Source organism: Ipomoea triloba, chromosome 9, assembly GCF_003576645.1.
Source record: "Ipomoea triloba cultivar NCNSP0323 chromosome 9, ASM357664v1".
Classification (NCBI taxonomy): Eukaryota; Viridiplantae; Streptophyta; class Magnoliopsida; order Solanales; family Convolvulaceae; genus Ipomoea; species Ipomoea triloba.
The window spans coordinates 1,014,360-1,031,575 of record NC_044924.1 but is presented as its reverse complement, the minus strand read 5'-3'; the positions used below and the strand labels follow the sequence as shown (position 1 = coordinate 1,031,575).

The 17,216-nt window shown below is 39.9% G+C and overlaps 5 protein-coding genes across 9 annotated transcripts; 2 read left to right on the top strand and 3 right to left on the bottom strand.

Annotated features, from left to right (window-relative positions):
- Window positions 1–57: 57 nt before the first annotated feature.
- LOC116028945 (protein JINGUBANG-like) lies at window positions 58–1,764 on the bottom strand. The gene has a single exon (XM_031270802.1). It carries the CDS (start codon window positions 1,453–1,455, stop codon window positions 268–270), a length of 1,188 nt encoding a protein of 395 aa, XP_031126662.1. The 5' UTR covers window positions 1,456–1,764; the 3' UTR covers window positions 58–267.
- A 1,102-nt stretch (window positions 1,765–2,866) lies between these two features.
- On the top strand, window positions 2,867–4,884 carry LOC116028849 (CASP-like protein 5C1). Of its 3 annotated transcripts, none has more exons than XM_031270683.1 (4): window positions 2,867–3,367; window positions 3,477–3,708; window positions 3,793–3,925; window positions 4,371–4,884. In XM_031270683.1, exons 2-4 carry the CDS (start codon window positions 3,569–3,571, stop codon window positions 4,563–4,565), a joined length of 468 nt encoding a protein of 155 aa, XP_031126543.1. In that variant the 5' UTR covers window positions 2,867–3,367; window positions 3,477–3,568; the 3' UTR covers window positions 4,566–4,884. The 3 variants fall into 3 exon arrangements, with proteins under 3 accessions (XP_031126543.1, XP_031126541.1, XP_031126542.1); XM_031270682.1 differs by having other exon boundaries at window positions 2,868–3,363; XM_031270681.1 differs by having other exon boundaries at window positions 2,867–3,708.
- Window positions 4,885–5,824: 940 nt separating this feature from the next.
- On the bottom strand, window positions 5,825–7,866 carry LOC116028653 (plastid division protein PDV2-like). Its single transcript, XM_031270429.1, has 2 exons — window positions 7,533–7,866; window positions 5,825–6,748 (listed from the first exon to the last, which is right to left on the bottom strand). Exons 1-2 carry the CDS (start codon window positions 7,752–7,754, stop codon window positions 6,104–6,106), a joined length of 867 nt encoding a protein of 288 aa, XP_031126289.1. The 5' UTR covers window positions 7,755–7,866; the 3' UTR covers window positions 5,825–6,103.
- A 561-nt stretch (window positions 7,867–8,427) lies between these two features.
- LOC116030663 lies at window positions 8,428–11,557 on the bottom strand. Of its 3 annotated transcripts, none has more exons than XM_031272977.1 (9): window positions 11,032–11,557; window positions 10,828–10,923; window positions 10,299–10,733; window positions 9,825–10,159; window positions 9,644–9,743; window positions 9,502–9,561; window positions 9,311–9,397; window positions 9,032–9,160; window positions 8,428–8,950 (listed from the first exon to the last, which is right to left on the bottom strand). In XM_031272977.1, the coding sequence occupies exons 2-9, from the start codon at window positions 10,915–10,917 to the stop codon at window positions 8,612–8,614; spliced, it is 1,575 nt and encodes a 524-aa protein (XP_031128837.1). In that variant the 5' UTR covers window positions 10,918–10,923; window positions 11,032–11,557; the 3' UTR covers window positions 8,428–8,611. The 3 variants fall into 3 exon arrangements, with proteins under 3 accessions (XP_031128837.1, XP_031128836.1, XP_031128838.1); XM_031272976.1 differs by having other exon boundaries at window positions 10,828–10,920; XM_031272978.1 differs by having other exon boundaries at window positions 10,834–10,920.
- Window positions 11,558–15,311: 3,754 nt separating this feature from the next.
- Window positions 15,312–16,535, top strand: LOC116028968 (fasciclin-like arabinogalactan protein 21). The gene has a single exon (XM_031270827.1). It carries the CDS (start codon window positions 15,312–15,314, stop codon window positions 16,533–16,535), a length of 1,224 nt encoding a protein of 407 aa, XP_031126687.1.
- Window positions 16,536–17,216: the final 681 nt, after the last annotated feature.

Below are 17,216 nucleotides of genomic sequence, written 5' to 3'. Positions count from 1 at the left end.
ATTATTATTATTATTGCTTTGGTGTTTATTGTTTAATAATTAATAAACAAAAATTCATTAATACTTAAAAAGGTAATTAATATTAATATGTTATGAACAACTTAATTTAATATTTTTGGGTTGGGTGGACAACAATGTCTTTTGAAGACAAAAAATGAAAGTCCGAATCGGAAAAATTGAGTCGGAGATTGGTCTCCGATCTAGCTGGCTGGCTGCTGCAATCTACTGAATAAGACTGGAGGAGGCTTGTTTATGCATGCATTTTACTTACTGCGTCGTCTTGGGCTGCACTATTCTCCAAACTTTAACCGACTTATCCAAACTCCCACTATACACTCTCCATCGTTCCATTTCCCCACTGTTTACCGACGCACTTTCCTCGCCCTCGCCTTCGCCGTTGTCCACTTCAATGGCCAAGCACTTCACGGGCCCACTGTGGCCGTTCAGCACCGACATACAGACATGGACGGCGCCCTCCTCTCTCCTCCACACGCAGATGCTGTTATCCGCGGATCCGCTGAGCACCAGATTCGCCACCGCCGCGAGGCACAGCACGGCGAGCTTGTGGCCCCTGAGAACGCCGCCGTACGTCATGAAACTCTTCTCTCTCTCCCAGAAATTCACCAGCCCGTCGGAGGATCCCGCGTACACCATCGCCGCCGACACGTTAACCGCCAGTGACGTCACCGCGTTGTCCTGCTTCAGCACCGTGTCCACCAGCGCGTGCTTCATCGTCTTCCCGTTCACCTCCCTCCTCCACGCCTTCACCGTCCCGTCCGCGGACCCCGTGAATACCAAGCCGTCGAAGCCGACTACCAGCGCGTTAACGGCGTCATCGTGGGCGTTAACGGACTCGATGCATTTATTCTCCGATAATTTCCACACCTTCACGGTTTTATCCCAGGATCCGGAATACAGCAACCCTTCCTCATCTTCCAAGCTCATACACGAAACGGCGTCGTGGTGCTTGATCCACGGGGCGTTTCTATTCTTCTTAACCTCCACGTAAGTTTTCGGATTCATTGAACTTTTGAGATAATCTCTGGTGGTAGGGAGACTACCTAGACGTTTATACGTCTTTTTTTTTTGGTCGGCAAATTTCCAGATCCGGATTTTACCGTCTTGATGGCCGGTGAAGATTTTGTCACCCAACACAATGGATTTAACCAACCCGCTATTCGACTTGAACCCGGAATACTCCTTCATATCCTTCCAAACCCGAATATTCTTACTATCGGAGCCCGTGTAAAGGAGATCGCCGGAAGCGGCGAGGGAATAAATGTGGCCTTCTTCACGGACGAGGGAGCCGATGAGGGAGGTGTCCCAGCCGCCCTGGTCGTTGGCCATGGCGGATTCTTCGGCGGGCTGTTGGGTCCATGGGGAGGCGCCCGAGACTTGGTTCCACGGGGACAAGGCGAAAGGGGAGGCGGAGCCGCTTTGGGGACTAGCGGCCATCTTGTTTTGTTTATTGGTATTGATACAACTCAGAACAGCAGGGCTTTTTTGCTGTCTTTGAGTGGCGGTCTGGGCTGTGACCACCCAGATTTTAATGGTGTTGTTATTGGGAATGGATGGATGGGAGTAGAATGTGGGTACGGGTACTCATTTTTTGCTTCTTCCCCGACTTCACCGTTCCTTGCGCCATTCTTCTTTTCCTCCGCTCACTGCGCCCGGAAGTTATCGTTGGATGGGAAGCCTCACATCTCTCACCACAACACAATGAAGGCAAATTAATATGCGGACCCAGTCCACCCTGCCAGGAGCCAGGAGGTTGAATTTAAATTTAAAATATACAATTTACATATTGAATATTCACAATTTATATACAGAACGTTAAAAAAAAAAGTATACTGAACGTTCAAAATTTACATATTAAATGTTCACATTTCAAATTGTGGACATTATGTAAATGAATATGGGTTCATCTTGCAAAGTGGGACACGGCTCATGATATAGCTATTGCACAAAGAAGCCTTGGGGTTGGGCTTTAGCCATAAATGAAATGGGCTGAGTTCCACCACAAAGAGGCATTAGGCTTTAGCCATAAATGAGTCCAAGCCCATTGATCATTGCACATGAATACGTTGTATATCATTTTTGAAATGAGATGAGGAGTATATCCAAGATCATTAACTGATCCTTACTATATTAGACTCGCCCAAAAGGCCTAGCTCGTCCTCGTGCAGAAATTTCTCAATCTCCCTAGGCGGCTCCTCGAACCATTTATAATTCTCGGGTTGGTTTCGCGCCCCCTTTGCGAGGGAATAATACGTTGTATATCATTAAATTAAAATTGTAGCGCTATTGTTTTCAAAAAAATAAAAATAAAAATTGTAGCGCTATTATTTTCTACCAACTAGCCTAGTTCTAGCGTCATTGATGTCACCAAACTATCAACCATCACCTATCCATGACTCGTGTTTGTCAGACCAATAGAGTGAATAGACCATGCGCTCATGCCCATATCCCCAAACCACTGAAATTTAAGGTCAAAAAAGAGACAAAAGATGGAGTATAGTATAGCCATGGAAAACTTTAACAGATTGGCAACCCATTAAGTAGTTAAACCAAATGTTTTTTAAGTTCAATTCTTTATCAAAGTTGTTTATTTGTCTTTTTTGTTTTGAGCCATCTAAGTTTGTCCACAAGAGAAGAATTCTTTTTTCCTTAGAGCCTCCACACCTTGATCCAATAAGATAGTCTATAAGTAAATTACGGTAATCCAACTGTCCATTAGGTGAGAGGATCAATGTCTAGTACTTACAAAGAGTCCATACATTTAGTGTAATTCCACATTTAATAGAGCTCTATCCTGTGTCTTTACTTACCCTCTATTACTCAGGAATCAATTAAGCTGCTAGTACCGACTTATACCTTATGATCGTTTACTACTAAGGTTACAATGTATGATTCACCTCTTAGGCACTTTCAAATACTTGTAATGGACTTTCTGTATATTGAAAAAACTCCTAACAGATTCTCCTAGCCTGCAAGTTGGATCAACTTTTGTTATGGGCCAATGCTCTCCAGTCAATCGTCACATATTCTATACAACCAACCTACTTTCCCCTAACTAGGCATTATACAATCGCCTCAAAAATTCATAGCCATCTCTCTAAAGAATGGTGGTTCGTGACTCCACCTGTCTGTCCACCATTCGTTGGGCCGTCTGGCGTACTGAGTTGAAATTGCAGGTGGTTCGGTTTTTGAAAGGAAATACCAACAGCAAAAAAGAAAAAGGCACAAGAGGAAAGGGACCGATATCCAACCAGCTTCAATTCCATGGCGAATTGAAATTGTTGAGATCGTGAAGGCGTGGTGGAGCTTGTGAAAGTTGGAGTCACAGGCTGATGCGGATGACGTGTACGTATGTTCATATCCGAAATTTCAATTTCCGGCAGCAACGATTGAGAATTGTGTATGTTGAGTTACTTGAGTAGTGTGATGATGATGATGATGATAAGCTTGTTGGACAGGGAATGCGATTGCTGTTGCCGCGATCACTCTCGTCTTCATCGATCAGTTAAAATTTTGCAGCGAATATATATCGCGTACGTTCTGGTAGGGTATGGCGATGAATGAAGACGTACCGGGCGCCGTGGGGACAGGAGCGAGCTTTGCTTTGAGATTGGGGCAGGCCGCCTTCTCAACCGCCTCTCTTCTTTTCATGTCTTTAGGAGTTGAATTCTTTAGCTACACTGCCTTCTGGTAATCAGAATCATCATCTTCATGTTCCCTAGCCTTTACATAGTTTTAATTTCTTCCATACATCTCTGGTTTTTGTAATTGCAGTTTCTTGGTTACAATCATGGGTTTGGTCATTCCCTGGAGTGTCACTTTGGCACTGGTTGATGGATACTCTCTGCTCATCAAGTGCCCGATTCGTCAGCGGGGAATTCTTCTGGTCATCATCGTGGGAGATTGGGTATGTCGCTCTCTTCACTTACTTACTTGACTATAGGTGTTTGGTAAATAAATATTAACTAATTGAGTTAGTAAATTCGATTACTTGATAGTATTAGTTAATGGTAGAAAGAAATTTGATAAATTATTTTTTAGCTCATTACATGCAAAATGACTATAAAAAAGTTGTTCAGAAAAGTTGATTTGAGTATCTTTTTGAATTTTAGTGTTTTGGAGCAATAAGTTGTTACAACTTACAAAAAGTTAATTAATCAAACACTGTTTAACCAGATAACTAATAGTGGTCAAATAAGTCAAAATTGGATAAACTAAGTAACTATGTTATCAAACAGGATAATAATATAAATGTGCAGTTTTATTATCAGTTATATGATATAAATGTACAATTTTATTATTGAATATATATAATATAAATGTGTAATTTCATTATCAGTTTAAATTGACAGGCGTTATCGTTCCTCACCCTAGCGGGGGCTAGCTCCACTGCGGGTGTTGTGGATCTTCTCCTGAAAACGGATGGAGCATTGTGTCCTTCAAAGCTATGCAATAGATATCAAATATCTGCAGCCATGGCCTTCCTTACATGGTTTCTTTCCATGACTTCATCACTTTCCAATCTTTGGCTACTTCCTTCCTTGTGATGATTGTTAGTTGATTTTGTACACCTCACTAATTTACACCCAAAATGTATTCTTCTTGCGCACAAACTTCTGCAGAAGTCGGGAGAAACTAGGAAAAAAACAACACACACAGAGACAATTGTATGTCCAGATTTTGCCTGGTAACAAGAATTTGAAATGGGTCCTCTTAGATGTCTTTGGGTGCCCAAAATCTATATGGATCATTGTATATTTGTACGCAGTCAAAGGATTCTTGATTGTTGTAGTCTTGTAGAGATACTTTCAAATCCCCGGTAAACGGCGCCGTTTTATCAATCCAATTGTTCACTTTGCTTTTCGATATTGGGCCGCAGATATTTCATAATGGGCTACACAAATTGAGAATGTGAACTGTATAGGTAGCAATAATATTATAACTGTCAAAATTGGCTAACGGGCCAGGTTGCAGGGCCCACTAAAACTCGTCATTTATTAGATCGGGACAAGTAAAAAATCAACATTCCACCCCACTCCAATAAATTAGGGTTGTTATGCCGTGGACCCAGGTCCACCTTGCAAGGTGGACCTGGGTCTACATTCACATACACTATACTCTACATTCACAATTTGTAAACTCTACATTCACAGATTACAGAATTATATGTTTAGTAACTATATTACCACTGCTATGCATTCACACATCCAAAACTCTATATTCACAGGTCTTATACTTCACATTCACAACTTGAGAACTCCACATTCACACATTACAGGGCTACAAGTTGCTATAATTTTTTAACTTTATTACAGATTCACACATGCATAACTCTACATTCACGATTTCTATACTCCATATTCACAATTTGAAACCTCCACATTCACACATTTCTGGGCAACTCTACATTCACACAATCATAAATCTACATTCACGATTTCTATACTCTACATTCACACTTTGAAACCTCTACATTCACACATTTTTTTACAACTCTATATTCAACAATATGTTTACTAATTTAAAAAAAAAAAAAAAAAAAAAGAAGACAAAAACGACGTAGTTTTAGACCTAGGTGCCAGATCCACCTTGCAAGGTGGACCTGGGTCCACAGCATAATTTGCCAATAAATTATATCATGAACTATGAATCTATGATTAATATTGCTGAACCATTAATACAAATTTATTTTTATTATACTGCAAGTTCCTTTTGAATGTATTAACATGGTCATTTTTAAAATGAACCTATATCATAATATAATGAACCTTACTAAAATTACTTTATAATACATTAAAAATAAATGTATAGTATTTAAAAGTAAATTTTTTTGTCATAATCCACCTTCCAACGTGAACCAAGTTGCAAACCATAATTCAAAGTATAACGATTGTCCCGCTCTACTATGGGCTTTGGTGGGCCAGTCTATTGAAAATTTTAAAAATAAAATAAAATAGGAAAATTTTAAAAACTGTGATACTAGCTCAACAAGTAGATGATATTCACAAATGATAACAGCAAAGGAAGGTTGGATAATATCATCATTAGCACACGCATGCCTTCAAAATGGAAAACAAGTTGGATTTCACCCACACCCATAACTTACATCTGGTGTTGCAATAGCAGACTCAAATGGAACTTCAACTCTTTCCCTTACTACGCATCGAATTTCGCCATTTTCAACCACTGGTACCTTTCCAGGAGGACATTCAATCTTTCTTTCCTTCTCATCGACCCCAGGCAGTTGAAATAGGTTGATAAACTTGATGCGGTTATCCCTTTTCTTAAGACTAGGCTCAAAACCAACAAGTGTCAAAACCGATATTACCCCCAAAACAGTCAATACCATCTTGGCAGCTCCACCAACGAAATGTTTCACCATTTTCAATGGAGTTTTAGCCTCTGTTTGGTTTGGTCCGATGAGATCTTTTGTCAATCCATTTCTTTGGCTGCCATTTATCGCCCCATTTTGAGAAGGTAGGTGCGAGGACTGGAAATGTGAAATGTGGGTCTTGGTGGATACTAGGGAGAAAGATGGCCGGCTTGGGTATGGTGGGAGCAGGAGATCGTTGTTTTCTTCCGCTGTTTCACCAACAAATGCAATTGCCTCGCGTATAACATCCAAGTTCTCGCCTTTGTACTCCTTGAGCTTATGCAGCAACTTCTCCTGGGAATAGACTATCCCAGCCAATGCTTCTTCTTTCTCATATAACTGTTGATGTTGCAATGCCTGCATGAAATGAGGACCACAACAGTGACCAAAATCTTCATACCAGCTAGAGCAACTTGCCACTAAAATCTCTAACACTTCCAGTTACAGGTAGCTCAAAATTACTCTTAAAGTCAAGAAATTTGAGAATGCATATGACACAGTTTTAGCAACTCAATATGAGTCACGAAAAAGCATCTCAATATGAACAATATGAACCTTCCCGTTTTCAGTTTCAACAAAAGCCAGAGGCTCATTGTCTCAAAACGTGCAAGTTCACATGCTCAGCCTCTTAATCTGAGGGTGAAACTAAGCTGAGGTTTTCATGTACTCACTACACCATTTCTCCATTAACAGCTAAGATTATCACATCAACATTAACAAGCTGGAACACTACTTTCCACAGTACAAGAAAGCCGCCATGAAAGCAACCTTCAGCAGCTTATAAAAGAACCAACTAGAACAACCAAAATGCGGAAGAAGCAAGTGTAAGCACTAATTTTAAGACATTCGAGGAATTGCTAACCGGTCATTTGGATGGCGACACTGACTCATTATGATTAACTAATTGCAACAGATTAGAACTTAAACAACTCATTTCAGCAAAACCCTAGGTCCATAGAATTTCGTAAAACACCGTAAAATTTAAGAAATCGAGACAAGCAGCAAATTAAATAAGCAAATTATGCAAAAAATACACTATACCAGGTAAACCTAGAGACTTTCGGAAAACAAAATGCTCGAAATTCTAATCTAGAGCAAAAACAGCAGAAATAAAAACGAATAAGAAAATCAGGAAAAAGACCTGCAAAGACGAGACTTGGAGTTCGAGCTTTTCAAGAGCTTCTCGGATGTTCAAAAGGCAATCCGTTGCTTCATCGGAATCGAGCTCTGCCTCCTGGTCTACATCGGAGCCTTCTTTCCCCAATTCTCTCCCTTCCAATCTACCGGTGGCAATGCAATTGGTGATCTTGGACCTCAACTCTGATATTCTAGCCAACACAAGCTCTATTCTATCTTCATCCATCTCTCTGGACTTCGGAGCTTGCTTTCAAGTGTGTTATCTATGTAGGCGGCGTTTGAAGGTAGAGAAGAGAAGGAGCCAAAGAAGAGGCGCTAAAAAAGATGGCCCTTTTGGAGGGTAATGTGTGAAGTAGGATGTATATGTGGCGCTTTCTTGATGCACCTAAAGCCTAATGTAAATATGTAATATGGAGAAAAAAGAAAAAAATACGTGAAGTATAATTATTGTATATATATAATCTTTATCCTTAATCAGAGGTCGGGAGTTTGATCATTGATTTTGAGTACATGATTTTTTATTTGGGAGAATTTTTGTTTTAACCAAATCTTACAAAAATAGAGAAAATGACACCTACCAAATGTCAAAATATTTAAATGTTTAGAAGTTTTGGACGAATTTATTGGAAGTGTTTAATAAGTTTGTAGTTTTAGAAGAATTGAGCAATTTATTGTAACTGGTTGATGACTATATTGGATTTTTAGTGTTTTTATATGAAGGGAGTGTCGATTCACAAAACTTAATAGGTATTTCTTGATCAACAAAAAAGAAATAAAAAGAGGAAGAAAGCCAATATTTTTCTTTTAAAATACAAATGTCTATATTATAGCAAACCAAGAAAAAAAACCATTTATACATAAATAGTGAGTCATTTCTTAAAGTTCAAAGGTAATCCAAATGCCAAAAGACTACTCCACATCCACTCTTAAGACATCTGCATGAATGTTTTAGCTATTTTACTCTTCTGAAACAACCAACCAAACAAAAAGCCTAACAACAATATTCACTTATTCACACTCATCATACACAAAAACGAAGCAAAACTCGAACTAAGACTCAACTTAGACGAAGAAAAAAACGATTTATTGATCATGAAATATTAGAGACAGGGAGCCCTCTGCTAATTCATTCGAAATCAGATACCGAAAACTGAAGTTATGAGGAATCCACTCAATCTTCTTCCACAGTTTCCCTTTTTCTGCAGCAATCTGCAGAAAGTTCTTCCGCAAAGTGTCAGACAAAGAGGGCTCTATCATCTCCACCAGCCCAGATGAACATAGCCCTGCCTCCTTGATGAAAGCTTCCACGTTCTTTGGCAACACAACTTTCTGTTCCTTGTGTAACCTGATGTTTGTTTGAATGTACTCTTCTTTTGCCACTTCGAGATCCTGGAAAACTCTCTTGGGCGTGTATAATCGAGCCTGGATATCATCAGACATGAATATCAGGCAATGTGAAAGGTATCATTGCTGGAAAATTCGGGATTTGAAATGGAAAGTTACCACGGGATCAGAATGGCATCCTGAGCAAAGGGCAAAGCGAAGGCGAGGCTCTGGGTGGTCCATTGAGTATGCCCTTCTTGGATCTCCGGACTTGAACTTTTGCTTGGGGAAGAACAAGGATTGAATCCACTGTTAAGAAGAATTGGTCATAATCAGCACCATCAAGATATGTAAAAACTGGAAAAAGGTTCAAATACACTCCCGAACTTTATATAAGAAGTCAATTAGATCAGACCATTGAACTTTTAAAACTAGAATGAATAGAGTGATTTAATTTACTTGTCCTGGACGTGGCATTCGGCATCCTAGAATAGAACTCTGAATCATATCAACACTTACTGCTTTCCCTCCAATGTTATAAGCAGCCTGGAAAACATATAAATTTTCCAAATTATTTACAGAAGAAGGGAAAGGAAAAGAAAATGGAAATGGGGTGGATTGAAATATTGAATAGACAATCAAGTATAAACCTTTAGGAGAAGAGACACCCTTTTGAGGTTACTTCTAGGAATCCCATAAATCAAGAAGGCCTGCAAGGTGTGGTTCAACTGTCAAAAACCAAAAAAGACCATAATCTATAGTCTTTGAAACATGAACTTGATCTCAGCTTACATGCATTACTAGTGAATTGTGGATGTTAATCCAGAAGGCTAGCTTCTCGTCGTGTCTCATTTTACTAGGATCGACCTGCTCCAAACGCGAGACTAGAGATCTGCAGCAACAGAATCGTAGTTATATCTGTGACTTTCCAACCAAGCATAGAGCAATTAAGCAAGGAGTTAAGCTTAATTACCTAAAATATTTTAGGGCGTGCTCTACGCCTTTAAAGCTTTGGTCATCGCGACAGAGCCCTTGCACCTCAGCCATGGCGATAAAATGCCCACTAGACTCTCTAGACTCTTCGGGCACATCATACTGACCTTGAGCAAAAGACTCAATTGTTGGTGAAGAGAACGAGATTGGAGAGGAAGTGTAACCATCGTTGAACAATGGCGGGTTAGCCAGCTTGCAATATATGGCTGAAATGCTTCTAATCATCTCTTCAGATAGCCAGTTTGGCGCTTCGTGGCCTTGATCAGAAACAGCGCTACCTAGATTGTCAACATTCGAAGACAATTCTTGTGCCCGCTGTCAAAGTAGACTACATTACACACTGTTGAACACTACTCATTTCCCATTTTCATTAATCTTAGAGGAATCTGTGAGAAATAACACTTGAAGTTGAACATAAATGCCACTTTAGAACAGACAACTACTAAGTACTAACCTCCAGCATTGATAAAGGCAAAGAATGGTAAGAGTCCAAAGCTTCAGCAAGGGCGCCAATTGGAGGAGAAGTTCTGAATGAACAGCCTGCATGAGATAGAGACGAATGGGTTCGTAGAATACTCGAATCGAGCAGTTTCTGAGTTCCTCCACTGCATTCTTTGGGTGGACTATTAACCGAGCCTTGTGGCTGCAAAGCTGGACTAGTGCTAGCTATTACAGGCCGCTTTTCAGTCGATTTGCAATCTGCAGGCTTATTTGCTTCTGAGAATATCATTTCTTTCCTACTTAATTCCTCTTTTTCTTTGTGATTCTTCATGGAAAGGGCAAACAACCGTTTATCAAACGCTTTTCGATACATTGAGAGGAGATACTTCTCCAAAGACACAACTTCAAGCTCCAAAACAGCAATCTCTCTTATCAGTTCCTCAGCAGGCTGAATAGTAAAATGAAACTAAGTGTATGCTAAAAAGCACAAACATAATCAATTTTTTTGCTTAAAATTTATGAAGTGGTTATAAGGTTCTGACCTTTACCCCTTCTTTCAAAGCATTATGAACTTCAGTTGGAGTTAATAATTGTCTTCTACTAGACTCAATAGAACTTCTGAGTTGCTCCATGTCCTGCTAAGTGTGCCAAGAGGAGACAAGTGAACAATATATCTATCACAAAGCATTAAAAAAAATTTTTTTTAAAAAAGCATAATTAAGCATAAAGGTTAACCAGAATCCTACCAAATCAAGATGGTAAGCAGCTCTGCAGATAGTACTGTTTTCAGCAATGGAAGAATCACTGTTTCAATGGAAAAATTTTACTTGGCTAAGCTGCAAAAATGAACCACATCTGCCATGCAAGTCTATACAAATTCTCCTATTCTTTCTTTGTTAATTTTACTTGGCTAAGATGTTTTTACTCCCATGTGTCTTCATAGGCTTGAAAGGAGAAGAGCCATGCACATTTCTTGAAGAAATTGAAAAAGGAACTACACAAGACAGACACTGGCTTGCTGGCACTGCAGATCTGAGACCCCACACTTTGAAAGTGGGCTAAAACAGCATTAAATGCTGCAAATGTATCCAATAGAAGTTGACAAAGTGCCCAACCTGAAACATGTCCAGTACATAACAGGAGCATTAAATGGTAAGCACAGAAGACAAAAAGTTTAAGGCTCTCTGATATTGGCTTTTGAAGAAGAGAGTATAAACACTGATGATAAGAGAGACCACTCAGGACTGGACTATATCTATCTAAGTGGGTAAAACAGAGATATCCCTACAGAGTAGCAGTGTGTGGTGCAATGTGCTTACTTGTATATAAATGCAGTAGAGTCAAGTATGGTTTTTGAATTGAGATTGTGGGTATTGTTGCCCAGTCACTCATCTTTAGAAAGCAAATCCTACCTTTTTTTGTAGCTTTTCTTCATTGCTTTTCCTTTGCATTAAAAGAAGTACTTTAGTTGGACCCTTTTTTTGGAAGAAAGTCTTAACAGTAAGCTAAGCTAGTCAATGCTTAAGCTCTCAGAGTATGACTGTCACATTCACAACCTAGTGGAAGCAATGGGAGATATGCCTTTATTGCTCTTTATTTTTTTCCTCTTTACTTGCTGCACTTTCTGTTAGGATAATTTCTAGCAAATAAAGGTGATTAGCTATGAGTTTGAGCATGTTAACAGTCTCCAGTTCTCACCTTTTTTACTTACTATTGGCTTGCAAATCAAGAATGATGTGAAAGCGAGGGCAAACCCAGCCAAGTCAGCCTTAACTCAGTAGCCACAAGATTCAAATTCGACTCCCAATAAGAGCGGCTTATTAGCCTTCTTGGTTTGAACCAATCAGCTATGGACAACCTAAGCTGGTTCCTTGCGATCCTTTGCCGGTTAGGATCACAGGACAAGATCTACCTACTACACACCCTCAGGCAGTGTTGTAAAAACCGGCCGAGACGATTTCTACTCTAGGAGGCTTTTAGTCTACCGGTTAACTAGGCGCCGAGTTGGACGCCTAACTCAGCCTAGTCGGTGCCCAACTCATCCAAGTTGGCGCTCAACTCGGTCGAATGGTTTTTTTTTACTTGCTCGGGCGACTCCTCTTCTATATTCCTCTAGGCTCTAGCCATGTACTCAACTAATCATTTAACTAGTTTAGAGGATTGTAACAGTCTAATAACTCCCATCCCTAAGTGGGAAAATGGAGATGATATGCTTAGATTACTCGGTTGCCTAAACAGCGTCTAGGCACCACCTAGGCGCTCTAGGTGCTAGGCGCCCCCGGACGCCGGACTAGCACCTTTTGCAACATTGCTCTCAAGTAGTGATTGTAGGTTTTTATCGTCACTGAACAAAAAGAATGATGTGAAACGTGTTTAACTTTATGCTATAGCAAATGGCGCCAATGTTCTAATCATGTGATGAACAACTAACCAAGATTGATTTCTTGGCGCCACTAGAGTACTGGGACTAATGATGTGGTTTGCTTGTCATAATCCTTTCACAGCACTGATTACCGATAATTACTGAAGAATGAGAGGGCTGAAACTATGCATACACAGTGGAAAGAACATTATTTCAAGGGCAAATTAAAGTGATAAAAATCAATTGAAAAGAGTTAGAAACAGATTCCAATCTTAAACAGTCAGGTGGATAACAGGAGCCATTTGAGTGAAAGGGATTAAAGTGGTGATGGGACTTTTAGCTTTGAGAAAGGGAAGAATAAGGGTGACCTCAAAAGGGCAGAAAAGCTAAAGCCAAAAAGAATGATATGCCATGAATTAATTGACTGGTTTAGTAGAAAATCATCTCCATTCTACTTCACAAATCTTCCAATTTGCTAAGTATTATTAGCATACACACACAGAAAAGGATAGCCGTTTGTGAGTCACAGCTCACTCCCAGTAAGTTTGCCTAGAAGAGCTTTATACTTCAAACTTTTTATGGGATTATGTGCAGTTATGCACTTTGCTTCCTATCACACACCATTTGAAAGAGAAAAGACAGCCATTCATGCTGAAAGTAAACATGCATTGTGGGAAAGAAAAAGTTGGTACCTTTTGGTTTGGAGGAAGACATTCAGCACGTGTGACCGAACCATTCATTTGAGTTTTCCACCGAGTTTGGGGTCAAGTGAAATGCCATAAAAGTGATATTTTGTCTTAGATTCTTGTGCAAGATAGGATTTTATTTTATTTTTTTCTTTGTAAAAATGTCATTTCTCTTCTCCACCAACTAAACAAATCACAGTCTGATACAGTTAGTTATGTACAATTTAAATTAATTTATTTCTTTATAATCTTTTATCAGTTATGGTTACAAGACAGATTTCACAAAATGTGTTGAAAGCTCAGAACAACCTTTAATATATAGCGGCAGACTTTCTCAAAAATTAAAGATCACTGTGTATTTGTCTAAAAGATTTAAGAGTAAGGTAATCAATATCAGGCTACAAAAAATAGTGTATAGAGTCGCTTCATTTGGTGTTGCCAGACACCTTTGCAACAATTTAGAAAATTGTCTACATGGACAACTCAATTAGTCGCATTGGTGAAGTCGACAGTGTGACTGTGTAAGAGCAACCTTTTAAAGTGAAGGAGACTTCTTGTTCACAGTAAGCAAATGTTTAATCTCGATTATTGTGGAGTGCAATTCAAGAATCCTGTACTAGTACAAATTGACAGACATGCTAGCTGACCAATTAATTAAAATTTAAAAGCATAGGATCCCTTAATAATGAATTAGGAGGTGGCACATTTAACAGGGATTATGCATGTTCCAAAGCATTTCAAAAAGGCAAGCAGAAGGCTAGAAGAAAGGAAGACTACTTAAATAGATTTCTGCAGCACCATTTTACAAACAAGAAATCACTGGAAAGTCAAAGGACACCAAGACACTGGGTAAATAAATATAAACACAGAAAAGACAGTCAGAATCTTGTGCCTAGATCAATGGACACTACCCAGACTTCAAGATCAGAAAAACACCAAAGATAAGACACAACAATGAAGTTTCTAATTACCAATTTGCATAAAGAATTTGAATCAAACCTCGATTGTGCAGCGACTATAATACAAGTATTGCCCAGAGTGGGTGAGGAACAAAACCAGAGCGACTCATCCGCTTTGCAATATGCGCCATCACACATTCCTACGGACTAATTCAATTGGTTCGACTATTCACATTAAAATTTTGTTTCAACCACAGTGTAAAATTTAAATTATATTGAGAATTTGGAGTTAAAAGAAAATAAAGATTTAGTGTGCATAAAATGTACACGTAAGAGTTAAAATTGAGGATTGACGGTGCGAACTCTCATCTTAGTCAACAGAGTTGACTACTATATTTGAGAACTTAGATTTTTTGTTGAGAACCAAAATATCAAGCTATTACTAATGCAAACTAGAAATTAAATGACGAATACAATCAGGTGGGACTTGGTCCCATGTACGGGAGTCAAATTCCGAGTTAGTTACCGGAGCCAAATTGAGATTCAGGCGCCCTAATTAGAGTATGAACTATGTGGTTCACTGTTCTCTTAACATAAATGCACGCCACATTATCAAAATGGGCTATAATCCTAGTATGAGAACTTATAATTAATCTAGTCTAAGTTGGATACTTGCATCACTACACGCATGAAGGCCCGCATAGACTTTCAGAGTAGTAATTCGCATTCATACATCATTTCAAACAATTTGGTGCTACTATACAGAAGAATTATGTGACTATTTTTGTCAAATTCTGGACCCCTTTTGTTCAAATAATTAGTTTAGTAGTATAAAGTTGAAATGGCGCGGTAAGGGCTAGTTTGTCAAATCGAGCAGAGAGCTCTAACAGAATTCCCAACTGCGCATGACGCATGCAATCCAATCCGTTTTATTTTCCCGCCATGAATTCTGTTATATTACCCCGGTGATTGTATAACCATCCTCACTCCTCACATTCATGCTCTGATCATTTTCGCTCTCTACAAGCACCCTACCTCTCAATCTCATAATTGCACGAGTTTCTCTCTCAAAAACCGCCATGGCTACCAGTACTCTGCAACTGCAGATCCTCCTCGTCTTACTCATTCTTATCTCCCTCTTCATATCCGGAGCTACAACGACCGCCGACTTGACGACGACCGTCGACGTGACAACGACCGCCGACGTCATTTCTCCATCGCCGGAGAACTCGGCTTCTTTCGACGGTAATCTTTATACGCCTCCTGTTTTTGCCAGCATTCTCTACTCTCTAGGCTTCCAGGAGCTGTCTACGGCGGCTGCCGGTGCCAATCTCTCCACCGGCGCTCCTATTACTATCTTTGCTCCTGCTGATTCATCGCTGCTCACCTGTCGTTCATGTTCTCCACGACAGCTCCTACACGAGCACTCAGTTCCTGGACTTTATCCGCTTGAATTCCTGCGCAAGATAGCCTCCGGAACTAAAATCCAAACTCTAGCTGAAAACCGCTGCCTCACTATCACGACCTCCCCCTCCGTCACTCAGGACCAGCCGAAGGTTTTCGTGAATGGAGCGATGATCACTCAGCCTGACCTCTTCTACAACGGCGTAATCGTGGTTCACGGCATCCAAGGCTTAGTAGCTCACCTCTCGCCGATGTCATGTAGCATGGAGCATATGAATTCTCTCTCATTCCCTCCACCTTCATCGGTGTCTTCACCTCATGAAACGAAGGTCTCTATCATGCGTCTTATGCTGAAAGACGCCGTCGTTCGACTGGAAAGCAGCCGTTACAGAATCGTCGCGTTGGCGATGAGAGTGAAGTTCGCCGAGCTTTCAAAACTAAACGCCATGACGGTTTTCGCTCTGGAGGATTCCAACCTTCTCGCTAGTAACGGCTTTTTGTATCTCTCGAATTTCCGTTTTCACGTTGTGCCTAACAGGAGGATCCTCGCCCCTGAGCTGCTCGGTCTGCCGACTGGAAGCGTTTTGCCAACAATGGATAGCGCGCACGAGCTGGTTTTGACCACCGGAGGCGAAGGAGGCACAGTTTCGCCGATCAAAATCAATTACATCAGCGTTCCAACCCTTGATCTGATACACAACAGCAGAATTGTGATCCATGCAGTGTCCTCACCATTTCCGCACATGTATCATCACAAGACTCGAGATGGTTTTGGGCAGATCGAAGAGTCACGGTGTGATCTCACATCAGGTGATGGCGTTTGCAATGCAGATACTCCTACGCCGCCAGCTATCAAGCCGTCAACGGCGGAAGGCTACGCCACTGGAGTGCTTGATTAACCGCTAGCTTGTTAGTTTGTATTGTTACGTCTGTAACCACTGGATCTACGCATTGTCCGGGGTTTAGCTGTGCCTTTCTGCGACTTGTACCATCTCGTACAACTCAATTTGAAAGGTTGTTATACGGCACTAAAATTTGCATTGCACGTCTTTGCATTTACACGAACTATACTACTGTTTCAATTTTCCTTTCCTTGCTTTATAGGTAATTGCCTTAAATTTTTACGGAATATTAAAGAAACTAATATAATTCTAGAAAATTAAAGGCACTAAAAATTCCAAATCACTAAAAAATGGTTTTAGAATCATATTATATATCAATTAACTCTAGGTTAACTAATTATACAAATATTTAAGTTAAGTTTTCTTGATATTTAGTCACTTGAAAAAAAAATCTGTATAATTTTTAGGGACTACAGACAAAATTGAAGTAGTTAAAGATATGTGGAAGAATGGAAAAAGCACAAAAAACGTGACTAAAGAAGTAAAGAATCAATTCTGGTGGTTGTTGCCTTCATTTATGGGAAGTATATATCTGACTTTTCTAACTGAAGAATAAGCATCAACCACCGGTTCAATGACGGATTCTCCAAAGCATAGCGCCAAAACCCAACAACGTAATGCTCATAAAGTTTTTAAAATCTTCTCTTTAAAAAATAAAAATAATGAAGGAAATTTGAG

Bases quoted from the DNA above. Each gene is read 5' to 3' on its own strand.
- LOC116028945 (XM_031270802.1), bottom strand. From the start codon at position 1,455: ATGGCCGCTAGTCCCCAAAGCGGCTCCGCCTCCCCTTTCGCCTTGTCC.
- LOC116028849 (XM_031270683.1), top strand. From the start codon at position 3,569: ATGGCGATGAATGAAGACGTACCGGGCGCCGTGGGGACAGGAGCGAGC. The intron at 3,709-3,792 runs GTAATCAGAATC...TTGTAATTGCAG, and splicing joins TTTAGCTACACTGCCTTCTG to TTTCTTGGTTACAATCATGG. The intron at 3,926-4,370 runs GTATGTCGCTCT...TTAAATTGACAG, and splicing joins TCATCATCGTGGGAGATTGG to GCGTTATCGTTCCTCACCCT.
- LOC116028653 (XM_031270429.1), bottom strand. From the start codon at position 7,754: ATGGATGAAGATAGAATAGAGCTTGTGTTGGCTAGAATATCAGAGTTG. The intron at 6,749-7,532 runs GTCTTTTTCCTG...CATTTCATGCAG, and splicing joins TCCAAGTCTCGTCTTTGCAG to GCATTGCAACATCAACAGTT.
- LOC116030663 (XM_031272977.1), bottom strand. From the start codon at position 10,917: ATGGAGCAACTCAGAAGTTCTATTGAGTCTAGTAGAAGACAATTATTA. The intron at 10,734-10,827 runs GTCAGAACCTTA...TTTACTATTCAG, and splicing joins CTTTGAAAGAAGGGGTAAAG to CCTGCTGAGGAACTGATAAG. The intron at 9,744-9,824 runs GTAATTAAGCTT...CTGTTGCTGCAG, and splicing joins CACGCCCTAAAATATTTTAG to ATCTCTAGTCTCGCGTTTGG.
- LOC116028968 (XM_031270827.1), top strand. From the start codon at position 15,312: ATGGCTACCAGTACTCTGCAACTGCAGATCCTCCTCGTCTTACTCATT.